Raw genomic sequence first — 22,345 nt, forward strand, 5'->3', positions numbered from 1 at the left:
GTGAGGCGACAGTGCTACCCACCGAGCCACCGTTCCGCCCGGAATCCAAAGCTTCAGTACCAAAATTGGTTGGTATTTCAATAGCCTTCCCAGTCACATTTGAATTTAATGAAGCAGCCTTGAAATGTGGTAAAATGTTTAATGTACAGCATAAAAGTACACATTAAGAAATATATACAGCCAAAAGTATTCAGACAACTTACAATGGGCTGTTGGACAACCCATTCCAAAACCATGGGCATTAATGTGATGGCACCACAACCCTCTTATTTAAAACAATGACTTAAAGTTTTTACCCCTTTTGGAAGTGCCTATGGGAATTTATGCCTGTTTAGACACAAGAACATTTGTAAGGTCAGGCACACGTTGTACAATCAACATTACAAAGAAGAAAACACATACTGGATGTCATTTTACAAAACTGATTTTTTTTTTTTTTACATCTGATAGAAATGGGTATGTTCAAAATATCTGAACTCAGTAATTAGGAAGGGGTGTTCCAATACTTTTGTCCATATATAAATAAGTTTAGCAGTCTTTTTATCCAATAAAACATATCACCTTGTAGACATTAAAAGCTTTGCTTCTTCTCCCTGTGGTATCTATAATATGAAAAGAATGAGTGTGAATAAACACTCACACAGGATGGGGAGGTGAAGCTATTGAGTCTTTTTTCTAATGTCACGGCATTTCCCCAAATACAATATCCAATAGGGTTCAGGGAGTTTGATGAATTGCACATTCTGCTCAGAAATGGCATGTAGCTCAGCTAAAAATATTAGTCTGAACTCAAAGCTTTTGCATAAAACTATTTGTCATGGCGGCCTGGCACATCAGAAATGGCAGAATATAAGATTTAAACCCAGTTAAGTGTAGCATCGTTTTCGACTAACGTGTCGCGTGTGTGTTCCTGGTTCTATCATATGAATTGTATGCGACAACCATCATAATAAAGCAGGTTATTGGAGTTTAATAAGACCTAAATTTTACAAAAAACCTCTCCAACAGTTTCTTATAACAGTATTGGGATTTGCATTGTGAAAGGTGCTGTTTACTGTAATCTTTAACTTATTAAAAATAAATGTAGATTACTTTCAAGCCTAAAGGAAATACTGTGCATCTGTTAAACTTTTAAAGTAATTAAATGTATTTAATTCATAATCCTACAATAAAATCATCATCAAGTTTATTATGGTTCTTTTTGTTGTCTGTTTTGAAGGTGGTTGCGGGTCTAATATTACAGTTATTAATAAAATACATAATGGATACTGTTATTTAATTAAAAAATCTCAAATCTTAATTTCTGCAGAGTCCCAAACTGCCTACAACTGTACTACATACTATACGAAATACACTAGACACTGGGGTACCTCAGCAAACCTAGGATCCAGAGTTCAAATTCCCAGTGGTGCTATTGACTGGTCAGGTGTCAATAAATAGACACAATTTGCCTGGGGGTTAGTGGCCAAGGCCCGTGATGGTTCGTGTCCTGTCCAGGGTGTGCTACAGCGCATTAAGAGGAGGTAAAAATGAAAATGATAATGTTGATAATACACTAAATACATTATATGGCCAAAAGCATTGTTGAATTCAGATGTTTCAGCCATGTCCATTGCAAATAGGTATATAAAACTTTAATATAAAATACAGTATATGCCTTCAACATTGTGGCAACAGCATGACTGTCCCCCTGTACACAAAGTTAGATCCACCCAAGACAAGGTTTGTTAAGTTAAGAGTAGAGGAACTTCAGTTGCCCACACAAAGCTCTGACCTTCAGCCCAATGAACTGGAACATCAGCTGTGAGCCAGGCCTCATTAAACATCAATGATGTACCTCATCAATGTTCTGTTGACGGAATAGTGGAAGTACAAGCTGTCAAGGGTGGCCAAGTCTGTATTTATGCCCATGGTTTTGGACCAGGAGAATTTTACATTTTTTCATATCCTTTTTGTATTTAAAAATGCAGAAGGTGGATTAGCAGTTCTGAATTTCCCTTAGGATTAAGTTACGGATTAAATGTAATGGTGTCCTTTCTGAGATAATTTAGCTTACCTGCAGGGTGGCACCAGATCCACTGCGACTCTAACCAGAATGAAGTGTTTTGTAAAAATGAGTAAATAAATCAATAAAAATATATTTTTAAATGATATGTTAAAGAAAATTATGTTAAACTCAAGCAGCAAATAAAACAACATTTTCTGGTGCATTCGCTGCTAAATATCACTGTGATATAAATAACCAGTTTGCAGGATTTGAATTTGAAAGGCTTTCTTCGTTTTTTTTAAAGCTTTTTACATTAGAAAACAAGCTTTCACCAGGCTGTAGGCGCATGATGGACAGGTCCTTTTGTTCCCTTCAGGAAAATGGAAAGAAAAAGTCTCTTTGAAGACAAAAAGCAGAAGTAAAGACAGATAGGAGGAAGTTGCTGTCCAGGAATGAATCAATGCTATCTGAAAGAAGGATCCGCTGGGAGAGGCTCATGATAAAATAGCACAGAAGTATGAAAATAAATAAAAAAAGAGGGAGACAAAGAAAAATTATTCATTATAAAGAGTACAGATAATTACTCTGCTGTGGACCAAACTGAATCCCTTGGCTGAGGAAAAAACACACTTCCATTTTTCTGTTACCTGTCAGAACAACTTATTTGTTTACATTCTGCTTATATTTTAATGTGGACCTTCTCTGTGTCTTCATAGCAAATATGTGCTTGTTTTTGATGAGAAGAACTGTAGGATTGTGAGCATTTTATTTATTAACATTTATTCATTTATGATTTATTTACACAATAATAATCATAAAAATCAGCTGGCTTGTTTTATATATATACACTATCTGGCCAAAAGTATGTGGACGTTATTTTCAAATGCCTATTGTCTGGAAATACGATGTTCAACAAGGTCATGGTCAGGTGTCCAAGTACTGGCCATTAGTGTAAATCTTATATTTTAACAGCGAAATGACAAAATGTTGTGCCTTCCAAGAAGAGTAAAGCCTGTTGTAGCAGCAAAGAGTAAATAAGGATTACTTGAACTCTATATACTGTAAATTATAGCTCATATTTTGGAATCTGAAGTGGATCTGACTACACCGTGTATTTGGTTATGCATATAACAGTATTGGTGGGTTCTGTATATCTTTATGTAAAAAAAAAAATACTGTGAGTTCTTAGAGGATGAGTGGTCGACTGTTCATCGTGTCCTTGTTCATGTCAGCTTTGCCCGGTCTCTCCCATCCTTGGCGTATGCGTGTGATTGTACGGTCCATGCATGGTGTAATTATTAAGGCTTTTAAAATCAGAACCACACACGGAACCACCAAAGACAGCATGTAGCTTGGCGGCATCCACCACTTGTAGGCAGACTGTTTCAGGAACTTGTCCCAGCCATACAGGAAGCCGTGAGTTGTGCACAGAAGCAGCGTCAAATGACCAAGCTTTGACTGTAGAGAAGAAAACAGGACAACAGGGGTTTTAGAAGATAAACATGCTGATTTAGGTTATCATGATGACATCACAATGCTTATTGCTACACATTACATGATTCACTGCAATGCTATTACTAATATTTTTTTAATAAATACAATTTATCTGGATTTCTGAATTTCTAAAGTAATTCCATATCAAATGCCCTCTGATTTTCACTCGAGTCATAATGATAGCCAGATACACTCTCCATAAAATACATATTTGTTAATCACACTGATTAAAAAATGACAGTCCATGTAGATAAAGATAAAGTCTGGTTTTCCAATTCATTAGATGTGATTGAAGGTGTTAGTTGAGTCCATGGTTTGACCAGTTTGGTGTGCAGGAACTTCTGTGGCTGACATGAAACTCTGACCTCAACCCAACTGAACATTTTTAAAATAAACTGGAACGTCAAGTCAAATTTATTTGTATAGCATTTTTAACAACAGACATTGTCTCAAAGCAACTTTATAGAATTCTGGACCGACAGACCAAAAACCCCAGTTGAGCAAGCCGAGGGCAACGGTGGCAAGGAGAAACCCCAGCGGCAGGGGACCTCCATCCTCCGTGACCAACAAGCCAGGCTTTTTCACCCAACATGTACACCAAGAGCTGGGTGCAAAATCTTGAAGAAAGCCTTTCCTTGGGAAAAAAGCCTCCATATTAATGACCATGGTTATAGAATCAGATGCCAGATATTTTGGGCTCATTATAAGCCAGTGTATTGTCCGGTATTTGTCAGGCCAGCACATGCATTCTCCATCATGTGTTAAGTTGCCAGTTGCATCTTCACAGCAGCTACCACAGAATTCTTACCAAGTGTTAGCTCATTTGGAGGACTACACTACCTTCTCAGCATTATTTCTTTTGCTGGTGCCTTGATCAAACAGTCACTGTTGCAGTTTCAAGGAGGAGATTCCCTGTCTGACCAATTGTGTTTGAGCCAGCCTGAGGCTGAATAATGTGTCAAGCTAGTGAGACTCGAAGGACCGATCAAATGTGTGTAATTAATGCATACATTCAGGTATACCCAGGAAATTCTCAAACTGTATTAAAACTGTAATATAATCTGCATATTACAGAAGTACAAAGAGAAAAGCAATACTGCAATAATCTAATAAAATGTAATTAGATGTGTTCAGAGGATTTCTAATGTACCTATTAAAGTGCTTTGCTTTACCTTATAAAATTCTATAGTGTCATTTTAACAGTATAATGTAGCACTCAACCTACTATAAAACATTCCCAGAGCTCAGGTTTTCTTACCTGTATGAAGCTGAATTCTCTCCAGTTGAGTGAGTTGCTGACAGATGGGAGAGACGTGATTCCCAGTAAAACAAATAGCCCAAATCCTAGAATTCCCATGGACAGGTAGGAATCAGAGCGCCAAGCCATGATGCTGTCGAACTCGTAGCTTTTATTTTCTTTAATCTAGAACAGAATTGATTAACAGGTTGTTTGCTGTAAATCAAAATTAAATAAGCTTAAATGTAGTATTTAAAGTGCTGTAAAATAATAATTACCCCCACTTAAATTACCAATAGTATTCAAGCTTTGACATACTGATCATATCACATTTCCAACAAAACTGTTTTGCACAAACTGGAGTTTGATTATTTATTAACAATCGGCTGTTAATAAGACTTAATAATAATAATTAAATGCATTTCTCATTACTGGGTTTGTTTATACTTTTTTTTTCTTTTAAATAAGAAAAAGCAACTTTCTCTGTTATGTTTGCAACAGTAATAGGATGTCATCCTCTCAGCACCATCATTTTTATTGACTTGGAACTATTTTGGATCTGGAGGAAACCTAAACAGAGCTATAAAAATTATAATTAAAGTACTGGGATGGCAGAACTTAAAACTTTTTATTTTTTATGTACTATCTACAGACTACAGTGACTTGATTTACCATTTACTTATGCTTTCTCTTAGCAAAGATGAGATAAACCAGACAATTCATGGTTATTTTTCATTTTTTGTTTTATCTAGTAATGTTCTAATTAATTATTCTCATTTTTGCATCACTATTTTACAAAAAGACAGACAATGATAGTATTTAAGAAATTAAGTTTTAATAAAAGTATGTATAAAAATAAGTTTATGTAATACTTACTTAATACTGTACTGTAATACTTAATACTGTACTGTAATACTTACTTAATATTGTACTGTAATACTTACTTAATACTGTACTGTAATACTTAATACCGTACTGTAATACTTACTTAATACTGTACTGTAATACTTAATACTGTACTGTAATACTTACTTAATATTGTACTGTAGTACTTAATACTGTACTGTAATACTTACTTAATATTGTACTGTAATACTTACTTAATACTGTACTGTAATACTTACTTAATACTGTACTGTAATACTTACTTAATACTGTACTATAAAACTCACTTAATACTGTACTGTAATACTTACTTAATACTGTACTGTAATACTTAATACTGTACTGTAATACTTACTTAATACTGTACTGTAATACTTAATACTGTACTGTAATACTTACTTAATACTGTACTGTAATACTTACTTAATATTGTACTGTAATACTTAATACTGTACTGTAATACTTACTTAATACTGTACTGTAATACTTAATACTGTACTGTAATACTTACTTAATACTGTATTGTAAAACTCACTTAATACTGTACTGTAATACTTACTTAATACTGTACTGTAATACTTACTTAATATTGTACTGTAATACTTAATACTGTACTGTAATACTTACTTAATATTGTACTGTAATACTTACTTAATACTGTACTGTAATACTTAATACCGTACTGTAATACTTACTTAATACTGTACTGTAATACTTATCTATCTCTATCTATTTACAGAACGGAAACTGATGCCTTTCTAGATTTCCCTTCATATAGAGCTTAGTCCAGTATTATAAGCTACCTTGCTGGAAAGTCTTCTCAGTACTGTTTTGCAAACTGTTTCAGTGAGGTCCAGGCTATTAACTTCTGCTACACTGTAACACTTGGCGTAGGGGAGCGTCTCAAGGTTAGACGGAATATTTAAAAAAAGGCAGCCTGTCCTAGACAGTGCGGCTGTAAATTCATATGTACTCTATTTTATTTATGCATTTTCTAGCAGTGACATATGTTTACTGCCTTTAAGATGTACTGCTTTTTTAGATCCCTGACCTGTCAACCAAAATTATGTGGGTAGTGTTTTACTACAGTGATAGACCTTGCAAAGTGATTTGCTAAAAATCATCTGCAAATTCTTTCCATGGATACTGACCAATAAATTTAGCTAACATTTGTTTACTAATTAGCTAACAGGTGAATAAAATAAGTAATATGAAATATACAGTATGTTTTAGATTTTTGGCAACAGTTTAAGGAAGGCCCTTTCCTCTTCCTGCATGACTGTGTCCCTATGTACAGTGTGAGTGAGGTCTATAAAGATGGCAAGAAGAAGTCTCCTAACCTTAAACCTTGGAGAATTTGTGCTCAAAGGATCATTTGTAAGGTCAGTCACTGATGTTGAATGAGAAAGCCTGACTCACAACTGTTTTCCCAGTTTATCCCAAACGACAAACTTCAAAATCATGTTAAAAAGCTTCCCAGAAGAGTGGAGACTGTTATAGTCACAAAGCAGAATCAACCACTTAGTAATGCCCATGGTTTTGGACTTGGATGGTAAACTGTCCACATACTTTTGGCCATAAAGTGTACATCTGTATTCTTACCAGTGACGTATAGAAGTTCACCCTGCGGTAGTAGACGTAGTATCTGATGGGGATGACCAGTGTGTAAATGGCATGCAGGAAAGCAAAAGCCAATGCCAGCAATCCCAGCTGCTTCCTGCACAGCATCCAGCGATCCAGCCAGTTAGGAAAACGGCGGTACTTAGTGCCATTATAGAGCTGCAAGAATGCTGCCAATATGCCAGGTAGATAGCATAGTGCCAGCATCACCAGTGCCACCATGGGAAACACCTTATTGGCCAGAGAGATCATGATGCGGAAGGAGATGTCTTTGTTGTCAACAGCCCGAGCGTAGACGACATCCTGAATGAGGACGTAGAGGAAGAAGACACCGAGTAGACCGGCGCTGATGCGAAGAGGGAGTCTCCACTCGGGGAAGAGTTGAAGTGGGATCTCCTCCAGCTCAGACGCTGCTCTCAGAGAACCTCGGTCCACGGCTGTGAGACCCAGACTATGGGATATGTCCACAACTGCCTGCTTGGCATCAACATTGTTCCCACAGATTAATACCTGAAAATAGATAATACAATTATTTTAGTTTACTAATCCCCAACTAAGTTAGGTGTTTTGAGCATATGCCAAGATTAACCACAGTCAATAAAGAAACATGCTCAAGTACCCATCTTCATTCGTCCTTAAGGCCATGGTTGGTCTGGAGCCACCTGGAAGCACTTCAAACCATTAAGCTCTATAGGACTAACTGATGACCAGACATGTTTCTTCAAGATTTTTTGTTTGAGAGCAGAATCTCTCACTCAGCCCAACAATCTGAAGGAGTCCTCTGGTACCTGGTGCCAAGACCAATACCATTTCCAGCAGGTCCTTCAACTTTCCTCCACCATTACAAGGTGGATCATCCTACAGTGGCCTCATCTTTTCCTCTGGTAAATTACACACACATGCTCAGCCAACCACAAGATCTTTGAGAAAACAGGATTCCTCAGACCAGTTGACCTTCTCCAATTGCTCCAATGTCCAATTCCAGTTTCAGTGGTGGACAGACGTTAGTCTGACTACGCACTGCGTGTCATGAGACATTCACCTCATTACTGAATGTACTACTAGATGAAATTAAATGATCTGCAATTTGAGCCACAGTAGCCCTTTTGTTGGTTTGTACCAGATGCCATGGCCATTTATGTTCTCTGGCATGAATGAGTTTTGGCTGCCCAAAGTCCTGTCAGTGGATTGTAGCTTGTCTGTCTTTGTGCCAATGTTGGTGGGTTCTCACCATTGCTGTCTGTGAGCATCCCATGCTGTCTGACCAGAACGAAATGGCCCATAAGAAACTCTAAATTCATCACTAATACGTGTTTTATATTCTGTAATATCTAACTAAACATGAAGCTAATTCTTCTATTTGATTCTGTCAGACAGGTTTTGGAAATGATAGGTCAGAATACTCAGATCTAACATGAAGTCAAAAACTGGGAGAAAAAAAAACATATGAAAGTTCTGTTGCAGAATAGATCAAAGGCTGTTTTGCTGTGATGCCCCCAAGTGTGCCAGGGCTTCTTTACCCATATTTATGTTCTGTTCGCTGAATTAAATATCTTCTATCTAGCCCCACAAATAACTTATCTTACAGTTCAGGAGCCAAAATCAGCTTTGCAACATCAGCTATTCATTATAAAAATGTTATTATTTAATTGTATCATCAATAAAGTTAATTAAAATGAATTAAAATTATTTGAACTGCTTCAAAGATGATAAATGGCATAATAGCACTCTGGTTCCTGAGGTCCTGGGTTTGATCCTTGCGGTTGGTCACTGTCTGTAAGGTGGTTCTCTAACCCTAACCATAACCCTAACCCTACTAAAAACTGGAGTGAGTAGGTGTTAATGACTGAATGTATAAATCGCCCTGTCTAGGTGAAGCTCCCGACTTGCATTTAGTGTTTCAGATCGATGCCGGTCCCCTGCAACTTTGATTTTTTTAACTTATCACTTCATCTTGGTCAATCAATCAGTTACATAATAAATTAAATTAAATAAATTAGAGGAGCACTTCCCAACCTTTTTTGCACCACAGACCAGTTTCATATAAGATATAATTTCACGGACCAGCGGGGGCAGGAGGATTTAAAATAAAAGCACCATAGAATGGAAAATCGGTGGGAACCCTGAGCTTTTTTCACTGCACTGAGACGCTGCTCCCACCTTGTGGTGATAGGAGACACTAACACCCCAAGAGTACTGGAAATTTAATTGCTCATAGCGATTTCTAATTATTTATTCTTTCTGTGCGGCCCAGTGGTTGGGGACCACTGAATTAGAGGTTACTTAAGTTGGCAGCCACTGCCCCGGGATAAAAAACACTATTTTTTCCAACTGATCGCCATTTGTCAATGTTTACATTTTCAGCATTTAGCAGACTTTTTTATTCAAAGCGACTTACAGTACTGTGATAGTATATTGTCCAAGCAATTGAGGGTTAAGGGCCTTGCTCAAAAGCCCAACAGTGGCAACCTGGAAGTGGTGGGGCTTGTGCCAGCGACCTTTCCATTACTAGTCCAGTACCTTAACCACTAAGCTACAACTGCCCTTAACATGTTTTTAATAGCTATTACTAAACACATAATATATGGGCAATGAGCTTGTTGGACATACTGTTCCAAAACTGGAGGCACTGGTATGCAGTCAGCACCTCCTCTGCAACCATAACAGCCTACACAAACTTTCCACAAGATTTTGAATTGAAACTCTAAGAATTTGTGCCCATTCAGTTGAAAAAGCAATTCTGATCATGGGTTTGAGGGGTTGAGATTAAAGCTCTGTTCAGCCCACTAGAGTGCCTATTTACCAAACTCAAACTTTGTGCAAAGGGCCACAGGCATGCCGGAACATGAAGGAACATCTCCCTTAACTGTGCCCAAAAAGCTGAATACAAATAATTCAACTTATCTGTCACGTATGTAATCAAACTGGGTTATGTGTACTCACCGTGCTTCAGTGCACATGCATGTGCAATCACACACACACATACACACAGTGTGGTCAGTAAAACACAGAGGTCATTATTGCTTGTTTAGACTCAGCCTCCATGAACCTGATTCTCTGAATCCCTCGGCTGATAAGTGTGAGTTTGCTATCACGCTGGCCTTGGCTTACAGGTAATAAGCAATTGTGACAGACGCCAGTGACTCTGCTTTATTTTATTTTGTCTTGGTCTTGCTTTCACACTTCACATCTGTTTTTTTTTCCACCACTGTGATGAGATGAAACTTGAAGCATGAAGACTAAATCAGCAGTGGCTTTTTGACAGCCGAGAAACAAACCTGACAACTCGCATTCTTTCTTCTGGAGTGAAATAAAATTCTTATATAGTAACTGGAATGTTTATGGCAGTATATACTTTAAAATCAAATGATTTTCTTATCTATCAAGTGAATTTGGATTTACTAAGGCAGCATTCTGATGCAGGGGTAGCACTGTCACCTCACAGCAAGAAGGACCTGGGTTTGATTTCACAACTGGGTGCCCAGGGTCCTTTCTGTGTGGAGTCTGCATATCCTCCCTGTGCCCATGTAGGGTTCCTCCGGATGCTTTAGGTGTATGGTATGCGTCAGTGCCCACAGCATGGGTGATAACATGACAATACCAGCCCTCATTCTGCACAATCTACAACAGTGTAACTTCATAGACACACAGGGTTTGTGCTTGACTGGCCTGCCTGCAGTCCAAATGTGTCTCCTATTGAAAATGCATGGCGCATCATGAAGAGGAGAATCGGATAACAGCAACCATAAACCTTTGAGGCATGCATCAGTGCCCACAGCATGTGTGTGTTAAGTTGTCATTGATGCTGTGGTGTATATTGTGATTTTAAAGAGATAGATGCTGGCATCAAGGTGAAGTCTTTTCCCAGAGAGCCGATAGTTAGCTCAGCAAGACAATACCAGCCCTTATTCTGCACACTCTACAACAGTGTAGCTTCATAGACACGCAGGGTTTGTGCTTGACTGGCCTGCCTGCAGTCCAAATGTGTCTCCTATTGAAAATGTATGGTGGCATCATGAAGAGGAAAATCTGTAAATGGTGCCCACACACTTTTGAGCAGCTAAAGTCTTGCATCAAGCAAGCCTGGACAAAGCAAATCTGTTCCAGTTATATGGGCATGCATCGGTGCCCACAGCATGGGTGACTTGCATGTGTTTGAAGGTATCATAGATACTGAGGTGTATATTGTGATTTTAAAGAGACAGATGCTGCCATGAAGGTAACACCTTTTCCCAGAGAGCCAATATTTATTTCAGCAAGACAACACCAGGCCTTTATCTGCACACACTACAATAGTGTAGCTTCATAGACACAGAGAGTGTGTGCTTGACTGGCCTGCCTGCAGTCCAAATGTGCTTCCTATTGAAAATATATAACACATTATTTACTTTTGAGCAGCTGAAGTCTTGCATCAGGCAAGCATCAACAAAATCGTAGCTTGTCTCTCCTTGTGCCAATGTTGGTGGGCTCTTACCATGGCTGTCTGTGAGCACCACATGCTGTTCCAGAGATACTTCAACTCAGCTGTCTGATCATAACGATATGATCTATAAAAAACTACAAATTCATCACTAATGTGTGTTTTATATTGTAAAATATCTAACTGAACATGAAGCTAATTCTTCTGTTTGATTCTGGCAGACACAGTTTGGAAATGTCAGGTCAGGATACACCGATCTAACATGAAGCCAAAATCTGTCAAGGATTTTTTTTTCTGTGAGGCAAAAAACATATGAAAGTTCTGTTGCAAGACAGATCAAAGCTGTTTTCCTGTGATGCCCACAAGTGTGCTAGAGATCCTTCACCCATATTTATGTTCAGTTCAACCACAAACTTTTGAGCAGCTGAAGTCTTGCATCAAGCAAGCATGGACAAAAAATACACTTGCAGAAATGTATCCATTCTCTGTGCCAACTCTTTTTGCATGTGTTGCAGTCATCAAATTCTATATTTGGTTGTGTATTTAGTGGTATATAAAATAAATCTGCTACTAACATTGTGGAAAATGGTCAATTCCAGGTCAATTCTTGTTCCAACATGACTGTACCCTTGTGCACAAAGTGAGGGAATAAAGCCACATTTGGACGAGGTTGATTGACCTGGACAGTGCTTGTTGATTGACCTCACCCAAACTTTTTTTGAACAGAATAAGAATAAATATCATCAGACACATTCCAAAACATTGTGCAAAGCCATCACAGAAGACCATCATAGCTGGAACTCTATATTAATGCCTGTGGTTTTAGAATGTGATGTCCAACAAGGTCATGGAACTAAAATGCTATTTCAATACTAATGTAATTCTGATAATAAGTAAAATGGTTAATAGGCTAAAAACAAGTTTTAAAACAGTACATCAGTTGTCTATATGTGACCTATAATTAATCAAATCTGCAGTTGTATATAATAAATGTGATTCATTTTGACCTGCATCCAAGCTCCATAAAGTTTAATAGCCGGTTGGATTAAACATTAGAGTACCAGTTCTTTCATTTATTAAGCCATTAACTTCAACATTGAAGCTTGTCTGTTAGCATCTAGCCCTCCTGATTGCAGAGCCCAGGCTGACACAGTACCAGTCCGCTCAGATATTCAGCATTGGCTTCCGGGTACTGATGTTTCTTCAGATTATTAATGATGTCCACCAGGATTTTCCCTCCAAGAGCCGGAGTTAGAGAGGTCAGGTCATGCCAATATACTGTAAATCTGATACTTGGTAAAATGTCTAATAGGCTTAAACTAGTTTCAAAACAGTACCCCAACTGTCTATGTGTGACCTATAATTCATCCAATCTGCTGTTATATATAATAAATGTGTTTCATTTTTACCCACACCCAAGCCACGTGAAGTGTAATAGGTTAGTAATTACACAAATGAGTGTTCCACTGGATATTTTGCACTTTGACCCATGAGTGAATGAATGAATGATGGTTGGATTGAACATAAGTGTGCCAGTTTGTTCATTTATTTAGCCATTAACTTTTAACATTGAAGCTGTAGCACTATGACATTAGACACTTGTAAGGGACATGAATTGTGTAACAATCTGTGTAATTCACTTATTCCTGCAACTTCTTATTTCTGTGACTGCGTGATCGGAAATTGCATTTCTTTGTCATATATGTAAGTTCTTCCATAAGATCATTGTGAATCTATTAAATATGATGTGTCAAAAGTACAAAGGTGAACATTATTAGCTGGAACTCGAGTGCTGCTTTCTATAGGCAAGCAAACAAAAAAAGCTCTTGCTTTAAAATCAGTACTTTAAGGTTCAACTGAATGTGTTGCAAACCACACAGACAGAGGACAAGCTGGATTGAGGGCTTCTTGATTGTGTGGAAGCCTTTAAGCCTATTGTCATGTGAAGCTTGCTTGACTGTAGGCAGTTTTGATCACGTTTCAGTGGCTTTATATCCAAGGCAGAACTTTTTTTGTGTGTGATTCCTGGATTACATCTGACTTCTTCTGAAATCTTAGCACAAAATAGCAGTTCTTTTTCTTTCTGACCTTGGCAAGTGACCACCTTTTTATGTACTTATAATAGATGGAATTAATCTTGTCCTGTTTATGTGGGCAGAAAGAAGGTATAAGTTATAATAAATCTCTAAGGAGGCCATGCCACAAAGTGGAGGCCATGCCACAAAGTTAAAAAGGATTCTATAGCACGGTGGCTTAGTGGGTAGCACTGTTGCCTCATAGCAAGAAGTTCCTGGGTCCTCAGTAAGGCAGTCCAGGTCCTATCTGTGTGGAATTTGCATGTTCTCCCCATGTCTGTGTGGGTGTCCTCCGGGAGCTCTGGTTTTCTCCCACAGTCCAAAGAGATTCAAGTGAGGTGAATTGAAGATACAAAATTGTCCATGACTGTGACATTAAACTTGTGAACTAATGAACCTTGTGTAATGAGTAACTACAGTTCCTGTCATGAATGTAACCAAAGTGTAAAACATGACGTTAAAAGAAATTAACCATCTAGTTTTCAATATATATATTATATCAGATTTTCTGAAAAGCCAATACAATTAAACTAGATGTGCATTCCAACCATTTAGTCACAGTAAAAAAGGTGTTTCAGAAACTAGTGAAACTATATTATTATCATTACTATTATTATTATTATTACTATTATTAAAAATGGATGCTTTTGTGTTTTGTTGTGTTCTTACCTGTCTGTTAGCATCTAGCCCCCCTGATTGCAGAGCCCAGGCTGACACAGTATTGAAGGCTTTGACCACAAACGCCCCCGGTACCAGTCTGCTCAGATATTCAGCATTGGCTTCTGGGTACTGATGTTTCTTCAGATTATTACTGATGTCCACTAGGATTTTTCCTCCAAGAGCCGGAGTTAGAGCGGTCAGGAAATCATAATGCTCCCTATGTACCGCCACAAATATAACTCTGGCTCTCTCAGATGCCTCCTCATGTGACATCACTTTCGCCCCCTTGGGCAGCAGGGCTGAATTTTTGGGGTTCCGTGATCCGTATACAACTTCATACCCTGCTTGAAGTAGGCGGAGTCCTAAGGATCGGCCGAAGTCACCCGTGCCGAAGATGCACACCACATCCTGCTTGCTGCCCAACGTGGTCATGGCCATAGAGTCTGGCTTCATGTCTGCTGAGAAACACAAGGAATGTTATTTACAGCATCATTTGTATATCATAAGCCTGATATAACCATAATATAGGAGATATGAGATGTTACTAATAGTGTGCAAGTAATTAAACTTCTGCCTCATTCACAACATTCATGTTGACTAGGGAAAACTGCCGACTCATCTATACTAGGGAAAACTGCTGAATCATGCTATAATCAAGTATTCACTCACCTCAGCCACAAAGCAAGACTCCTACGTCCCTTAGACTCAGGCAATAATAATAATGGATCTGGGTTTGAGCATCAGTGGTGGTTGAGGAGTACATACATTACTAATGTTCACTTTTTCTCAATATATATATATATATATATATATATATATATATATATATATATATATATATATATATATATATATGTGTGTGTGTGTGTGTGTGTGTGTGTGTGTGTGTGTGTGTGTGTGTGTGAAACTGTCAATTTGTGGTTGCCAAATATGTTTTCTGGGTGCTTTACTTTCTCACAACATGGCGTATCACCACCAAACGGCTAACTCATACCACGTAGTTGTTTGCTGGGTGAATAAATTTGTTCATTTCTAATCGTGACCGAATACATGTGTCCTTGTTAAAATAAAATAAAATAGATGCTATTCTGTTTACATTTATAAGCACAAAGTCAAAAGAAAAGAGCTCTTATTCACCAAAACACAAGCACGCGGAATAAGATCCTCACTACGCATGTGCGCGAAGTGCGTAAGGCGCGTCCGTACTTTACGTACTAACAGTTTACACTATTATTTCCATAAAATTGCCCTTATTTCTGTATATAAAAAGCAAATTATTCAAAAACTTACAATCTTCCAATGCCTACCAATGTACGGATGTCTGTTAGGATTTTACCAACATAACGTTCCGGTACCACAACAAAACACAGCAGAGCAGGAGGGGAGCAGTAAGGTGTACAGTACATGTACGATGTGAGAGGAGCGGCGTCTGTACAGACATGGTCTTTACTTTCTAATGAAACGGGAGAAACGTACTGAATGTTGTGGAGAAAAAGTAAAACTAAAGTATCGATCCCATCACCCTAGTATCGATCTGATTCCAACGTTCATATAGATAATATCGATATTTGGATCGATCGATGGTCTGAGAAGGAGCACAAAGACGTCTTTTATATGAATCCTGACATGAGAAGTAGAGGATAACATTATTTTCCTAAATGTCACCTTTTAAAACTGACCACTTTTGGTAAAATTAGAATCCTAGGAGTACACTAGGGGTTTAACCACCGATCATACCTCCTACAGTGTGTGGGCTATAATTAATTGATTTATTAGGATTTTCACGTGATGTTTTTTACACTTTGGTTACATTCATGACAGGACAGGAAATTACTGGTTACACACACACACGTATGTATATATACATTATATATATATATGAAACTGTCAGACAATTTGTGGTTGCCAAATATGTTTGTTTCTGTAGGTTCAATTGATTAGATACTTTAAATTGCTACTAGTTGTGAATGGGTAAGTAATTTTGTGAGTTTCTTGGTGTCTTGTTAAAAGTGAATTTGTGAATTTCAGTCTTAGAGCACCAGCCCACCACAACCCTGACCAGGACAAAGCAGTTAGTAAAAATTAATGAATGTAGGTTAGACAGTATATTACAATCATAACAATAAAACAGTTAGCATCTAATAATCACCTGAAACAATGTCAACAATAACAGCAACAGCTATGGTGATAATTTGTTATTTGTTGAATTTTTGCTTGCCCTGATCAGAGTCACAGTGGGTCCAGAGCATAAGCTGGAAAAACCCAACAAGCCAATCTGTCATCAGTGTGATTATACTGTAATTGCAGTCTATGCTGAAAAGAAAGGTTGTATTTAGTAAAATCACCAAAAACATTTTCTTTGGCAACATTTGCTGCTGAACGGACTTGCTTCATGGTGAGGATACGTTTTAGTTTTAGAAACTAGTGATGGGTCGGTCGCGAACGATCCGCTCTAAGAGCCGGCTCTTTAAAGTGAAATACGGGATCCGGCTTCTGATTGGGAGCTGATTCGTTTTTTTCCGGGGTTTTTTTTCTGTCAAAACCGCACGTGATTGGTCAAGATACGTGGTGGCGTGCACACGAACAGGAGAGAGAGAGAGAGAGAGAGCTCGGTGCTTTGAACAGCCAGACATTACACGCTGGAAAGGTGAGGAAAATGAGTGAGAGGAGACATAGTAAAGGACACGAGGAGCCCCTTTTACAGAGAAGTTCAGACCCACTGAGCTGGTGGGAGACCAAGTGTTCAGTCTACCCACATCTTATACATGTGATGGCACATAGACTGTGTATCTGTCCCCTCAGAGAGAATCTTTTTTAACAGGGCAGATCATAACAGAAAGGAGAAACAGGATCAACCCATCAAAGATGAGCTCCTTGGTTTTTCTGAATGCCAATCTTCACTAAATACTTCCAAATACTGTCACCTGGATGCTTTCACATGGATTTTCTTTTTGTTTTGCACATTTTCATTTATATTTTGTTGAGTGTGAGTGGTGCTTCATTGATGTTGTGTTGTTTCACTCTAGATGCTTGTTTATTTTGTTTTGTTTATTAGGATTTTAACGTCACGTTTTACACTTTGGTTACATTCATGACAGGAACATTCACCTCACTTGCATGTATTTGGACTGTGGGAGGAAACCGGAGCACCTGGAGGAAACCCACACGGACACGGGAAAGACATGCAAACTCCACACAGAAAGGACCCGGGCTCTCTATCTGGGGATCAAACCCAGGACCTTCTTGCCGTGAGGCGACAGTGCCAACCACTTAGCTACCATGCCGTCCCACTCTAGATGCAAATGTACAAATAATATACACAATCAGATCTTTTTGTCTAATTGAGATGGGTCTTTGTTTTTGTATTTTATAATTTATTGTTGGAGCACTCTGTTCCATGTTGAGTATATAAATAAAGCAATTTAAATAATAAACATTTGATACAATGTTTTTTTACATTAGTAATTCATTTTACATGTAATTTGGTAATAAATTAATTTAAGCAACAAAAAAATCTAAGGAGCCACTTGGGAGCCGAAAGAGCCGGCTCTTTTTAGTGAGTCGAGCCAAAAGAACCGGCTCTCTAAAAAGAGCCGAAATTCCCATCACTATTAGAAACGGTGTTTTCAGGTTACGCCACTTTTTAATGGGTTTGGATTATTTATTGACCAAATTGTTTTTATTATTTTAATTTTTATTGTGTTTCTAAGCATCACATTGCTGCATCATTCAATTATCATTAGACTTCAGGTAAAAAAATAAAACTACACTCTGATAATTTACTGTAAATGTAACACAGATTTGAATTCATTTTTCTTTCAGTGGCTGCAAGTTCTCCACTCACTGAAACAGCCACAAATTATGATGCCTCCTCCACCATGCTTCACACTTGGTATTTAGTGTTTATCACCACATTTCCTCATCCAAACATAATACTATGAATAATTTCTCTCTTATTCTATCCTTGCCATGGCTGGTCAGTTATCGAGCCATTTATTTATGTCCAGAGCCAGTGGATTTAGTAACTCATGCTGCATGCTTCAAGATTCAAGTTCAAGATTGTACTAAAAAAATCTGCCAGATTTGCCAGCTATCAGATGAGACTGGGTACGTTCCAGTATCAGATTGGCACACCAGTAGTGTGTGGGTGTTTTTTTTATGTAATAAGGGACAAGCAGGTACATGTGAATGCTGTGCAGCCTGCCATTCTGAATCCAGCTGTTCCAGTACACTTTAGAAATTGTTTTATCACATTGTATGATGAGAACTCACTCATATTTGTAATATAATTGCTTGTTATTCTGCTGTAATATGACTTACTTAACATCTGGCCAGCCATAAATTGCTAACAGATGTACAGAATTAATGATATTACATACAGTGTATCACAAAAGTGAGTACACCCCTCACATTTCTGCAGATATTTAAGTATATCTTTTCATGGGACAACACTGACAAAATGACACTTTGACACAATGAAAAGTAGTCTGTGTGCAGCTTATATAACAGTGTAAATTTATTCTTCCCTCAAAATAACTCAATATACAGCCATTAATGTCTAAACCACTGGCAACAAAAGTGAGTACACCCCTAAGAGACTACACCCCTAAATGTCTAAATTGAGCACTGCTTGTCATTTTCCCTCCAAAATGTCATGTGATTTGTTAGTGTTACTAGGTCTCAGGTGTGCATAGGGAGCAGGTGTGTTCAATTTAGTAGTACAGCTCTCACACTCTCTCATACTGGTCACTGAAAGTTCCAACATGGCACCTCATGGCAAAGAACTCTCTGAGGATCTTAAAAGACGAATTGTTGCGCTACATGAAGATGGCCAAGGCTACAAGAAGATTGCCAACACCCTGAAACTGAGCTGCAGCACAGTGGCCAAGATCATCCGGCGTATTAAAAGAGCAGGGTCCACTCAGAACAGACCTCGCGTTGGTCGTCCAAAGAAGCTGAGTGCACGTGCTCAGCGTCACATCCAACTGCTGTCTTTGAAAGATAGGCACAGGAGTGCTGTCAGCATTGCTGCAGAGATTGAAAAGGTGGGGGGTCAGCCTGTCAGTGCTCAGACCATACGCCGCACACTACATCAAATTGGTCTGCATGGCTGTCACCCCAGAAGGAAGCCTCTTCTGAAGTTTCTACACAAGAAAGCCCACAAACAGTTTGCTGAAGACATGTCAACAAAGGACATGGATTACTGGAACCATGTCCTATGGTCTGATGAGACCAAGATTAATTTGTTTGGTTCAGATGGTCTCAAGCATGTGTGGCGGCAATCAGGTGAGGAGTACAAAGATAAGTGTGTCATGCCTACAGTCAAGCATGGTGGTGGGAATGCCATGGTCTGGGGCTGCATGAGTGCAGCAGGTGTTGGGGAGTTACATTTCATTGAGGGACACATGAACTCCAATATGTACTGTGAAATACTGAAGCAGAGCATGATCCCCTCCCTCCGGAAACTGGGTCGCAGGGCAGTGTTCCAGCATGATAATGACCCCAAACACACCTCTAAGACGACCACTGCTTTATTGAAGAGGCTGAGGGTAAAGGTGATGGACTGGCCAAGCATGTCTACAGACCTAAACCCAATAGAACATCTTTGGGGCATCCTCAAACGGAAGGTGGAGGAGCGCAAAGTCTCGAATATCCGCCAGCCGCCTGATGTCGTCATGGAGGAGTGGAAAAGCATTCCAGTGGCAACCTGTGAAGCTCTGGTAAACTCCATGCCCAGGAGAGTTAAGGCAGTTCTGGGAAATAATGGTGGCCACACAAAATATTGACACTTCAGGAACTTTCACTAAGGGGTGTACTCACTTTTGTTGCCAGTGGTTTAGACATTAATGGCTGTATATTGAGTTATTTTGAGGGAAGAATAAATTTACACTGTTATATAAGCTGCACACAGACTACTTTTCATTGTGTCAAAGTGTCATTTTGTCAGTGTTGTCCCATGAAAAGATATACTTAAATATCTGCAGAAATGTGAGGGGTGTACTCACTTTTGTGATACACTGTATGTTTTATGCTTGATAAAAAAAAAAAACTCTTAGCAAAAGTTGACAGAATTAATCCATGACCTGTTAGAGATCCACCCGTACAAAAAAACTTTACTTACTAGATGAAAGGATTTCCAGGTGCTCTGTTTTAAATAAGGTGCTCTGAGACTTTTATCGAAATCCTTTAACAATCCTTGACTCGTCACCTTGAAAAATTCCACTCACTGTCACTGGTATTTAAAACAGCTTTTTATCACGCCTGGCTACATGCAGTTCCAGCCATGTGGTTTGCAGCCTGAAAACTCTTGTTGTTTTTCCTTCCACTTTCAGATCTTTATGTTTGTGTGCACCGTGGTGCAGTGAAAAGCTTCAGCTCCCTACAGCTATTTTATACTTCTCTGACTAGCCTGGATTCCTTTAAGAGGTGCGGAAATGATTGAAGATTGTTTTCCTCCTGTTTTGTTTATGGGGGTGTAGGTCTGGGTGGATACTTGTTTTGGTTTTTTGGTACTGCCCACAGTTTGGGAGGGTTGGATGTGGGAAGGAAGGGGGCAGAGACAGGAGAGCTGCTGTCCGGTGCGAGGAAAGTCCGGACTTACAAAAAAGTACAGGTCTGTGTGTGTGTGTGTGTGTGTGTGTAGTTGGGGGAAGGGGTGAAGAACTGTTCTGGTAAACAGGGTATTTGCTTTGCTTTATTACCCATGATGCTTTAAATCTTGAGCCAAGGTTATACTGGATGTCATTTTGCAACAGTGGAATTTGCAGCACTGAGTCATGCCAACATTTCAACACTTTGCAGAAGAGCACATGTGACAGTTTTAATTGTAATTTATTTACTTTTCGCTCTTAAAATATTTATTATATATATAATATATTGTCATATTTCTATTCAGATTTTTATAGAATAAAATCACAAAACTTTCACTTGCATGTACTGTATTTCTAATGCATATATCCACTGCAGACCCACACACAATGTCTTAACTGTGTACTTATTTTTTATTTCATTTTCATGTTTTACCAACATTCTATTCTGGTCAGGGTTGCGGTGGGTCCGGTTTCCCCTGAATCACTGACTGCAAGGCAGTAACACACCCCTGACAGGATGCCCATTCAACACAGCTGGACTGTACTGTTCTGTACTGGAGGAGATGTGCCACAGTATGTGGCCAGAGTACCAGTGAGGTGCAGATTACATTAAGAGGTAAACGGGGAACCCAATACCCTCTCCCTACCCCCAATGCCCCACCACAAAGAACCACTCACTCACTCACTGTCTTAACCGCTTATCCAATTAGGGTTGCGGGGGGATGCTGGAGCCTATCCCAGCTTTTCAATGGGTGCAAGGCACACAGTAACACCCTGGACGGGATGCCAGTCTATCACAGGACAGACACACCTACACACACACACACACACACACTCTCCTATACAGCAATTAGTGTCTCCAATTAACCTGACTGCATGTTTTTGGACTGTGGGAGGAAACCGGGGCTCCTGGAGGAAACCCACCGACAGTGCTACCCACTGAGCCACTGTGCCACCCCCAAAAAGAACCAAGAATTATTAAACAACACTTAATTGAGTTGTGTACTGTGAGCACTAAGGGATTTTGAGTTATTCTGAGTTTTCAACTGTCCTTAATTGTAGATCCTTTAGCTCCTAGGGTTTAGGAGAATGGGATGTCCAACATTCATGGTCATGTGTCTGTAGAATTTGACTTCTGACTCAAGTGGGAGTACAAAGCACACAATTATAATTTAAAAAGTTATTAATGCAATAAAATAATTGTACAAGATTACTCCTAAGCTTTTACATTCCTAATGTGCCTAATTTCTTTGACCGTACAGAACAGAACAGAATATTAATAAATAAAGCAATACATTTGGAACACACTGAGCCTTTCTAAATCCATAATACAAAACCTCAATCAGAGGCAGTGTCTTCACAGATAATTGAGCACTT

At 38.8% G+C, this 22,345-nt stretch overlaps 1 protein-coding gene across 2 annotated transcripts; it reads right to left on the bottom strand.

Annotated features, from left to right (window-relative positions):
• Positions 1 to 125: 125 nt before the first annotated feature.
• Positions 126 to 20,790, bottom strand: steap4 (STEAP family member 4). Of its 2 annotated transcripts, none has more exons than XM_062985683.1 (5): positions 20,500 to 20,790; positions 14,388 to 14,833; positions 7,206 to 7,733; positions 4,740 to 4,904; positions 126 to 3,445 (listed from the first exon to the last, which is right to left on the bottom strand). In XM_062985683.1, the coding sequence occupies exons 2-5, from the start codon at positions 14,829 to 14,831 to the stop codon at positions 3,173 to 3,175; spliced, it is 1,410 nt and encodes a 469-aa protein (XP_062841753.1). In that variant the 5' UTR covers positions 14,832 to 14,833; positions 20,500 to 20,790; the 3' UTR covers positions 126 to 3,172. The 2 variants fall into 2 exon arrangements, with proteins under 2 accessions (XP_062841753.1, XP_062841752.1); XM_062985682.1 differs by having other exon boundaries at positions 14,388 to 14,836.
• Positions 20,791 to 22,345: the final 1,555 nt, after the last annotated feature.

This window comes from Trichomycterus rosablanca, chromosome 23 (assembly GCF_030014385.1).
Source record: "Trichomycterus rosablanca isolate fTriRos1 chromosome 23, fTriRos1.hap1, whole genome shotgun sequence".
Classification (NCBI taxonomy): domain Eukaryota; kingdom Metazoa; phylum Chordata; class Actinopteri; order Siluriformes; family Trichomycteridae; genus Trichomycterus; species Trichomycterus rosablanca.

Coding starts and splice junctions, on each gene's coding strand:
- steap4 (XM_062985683.1), bottom strand. CDS start 14,831: ATGAAGCCAGACTCTATGGCCATGACCACGTTGGGCAGCAAGCAGGAT. Junction 7,734..14,387: donor GGCTAGATGCTAACAGACAG/GTAAGAACACAA, acceptor ATCTATTTTCAG/GTATTAATCTGTGGGAACAA. Junction 3,446..4,739: donor GAGAATTCAGCTTCATACAG/GTAAGAAAACCT, acceptor TCTTCTCTACAG/TCAAAGCTTGGTCATTTGAC.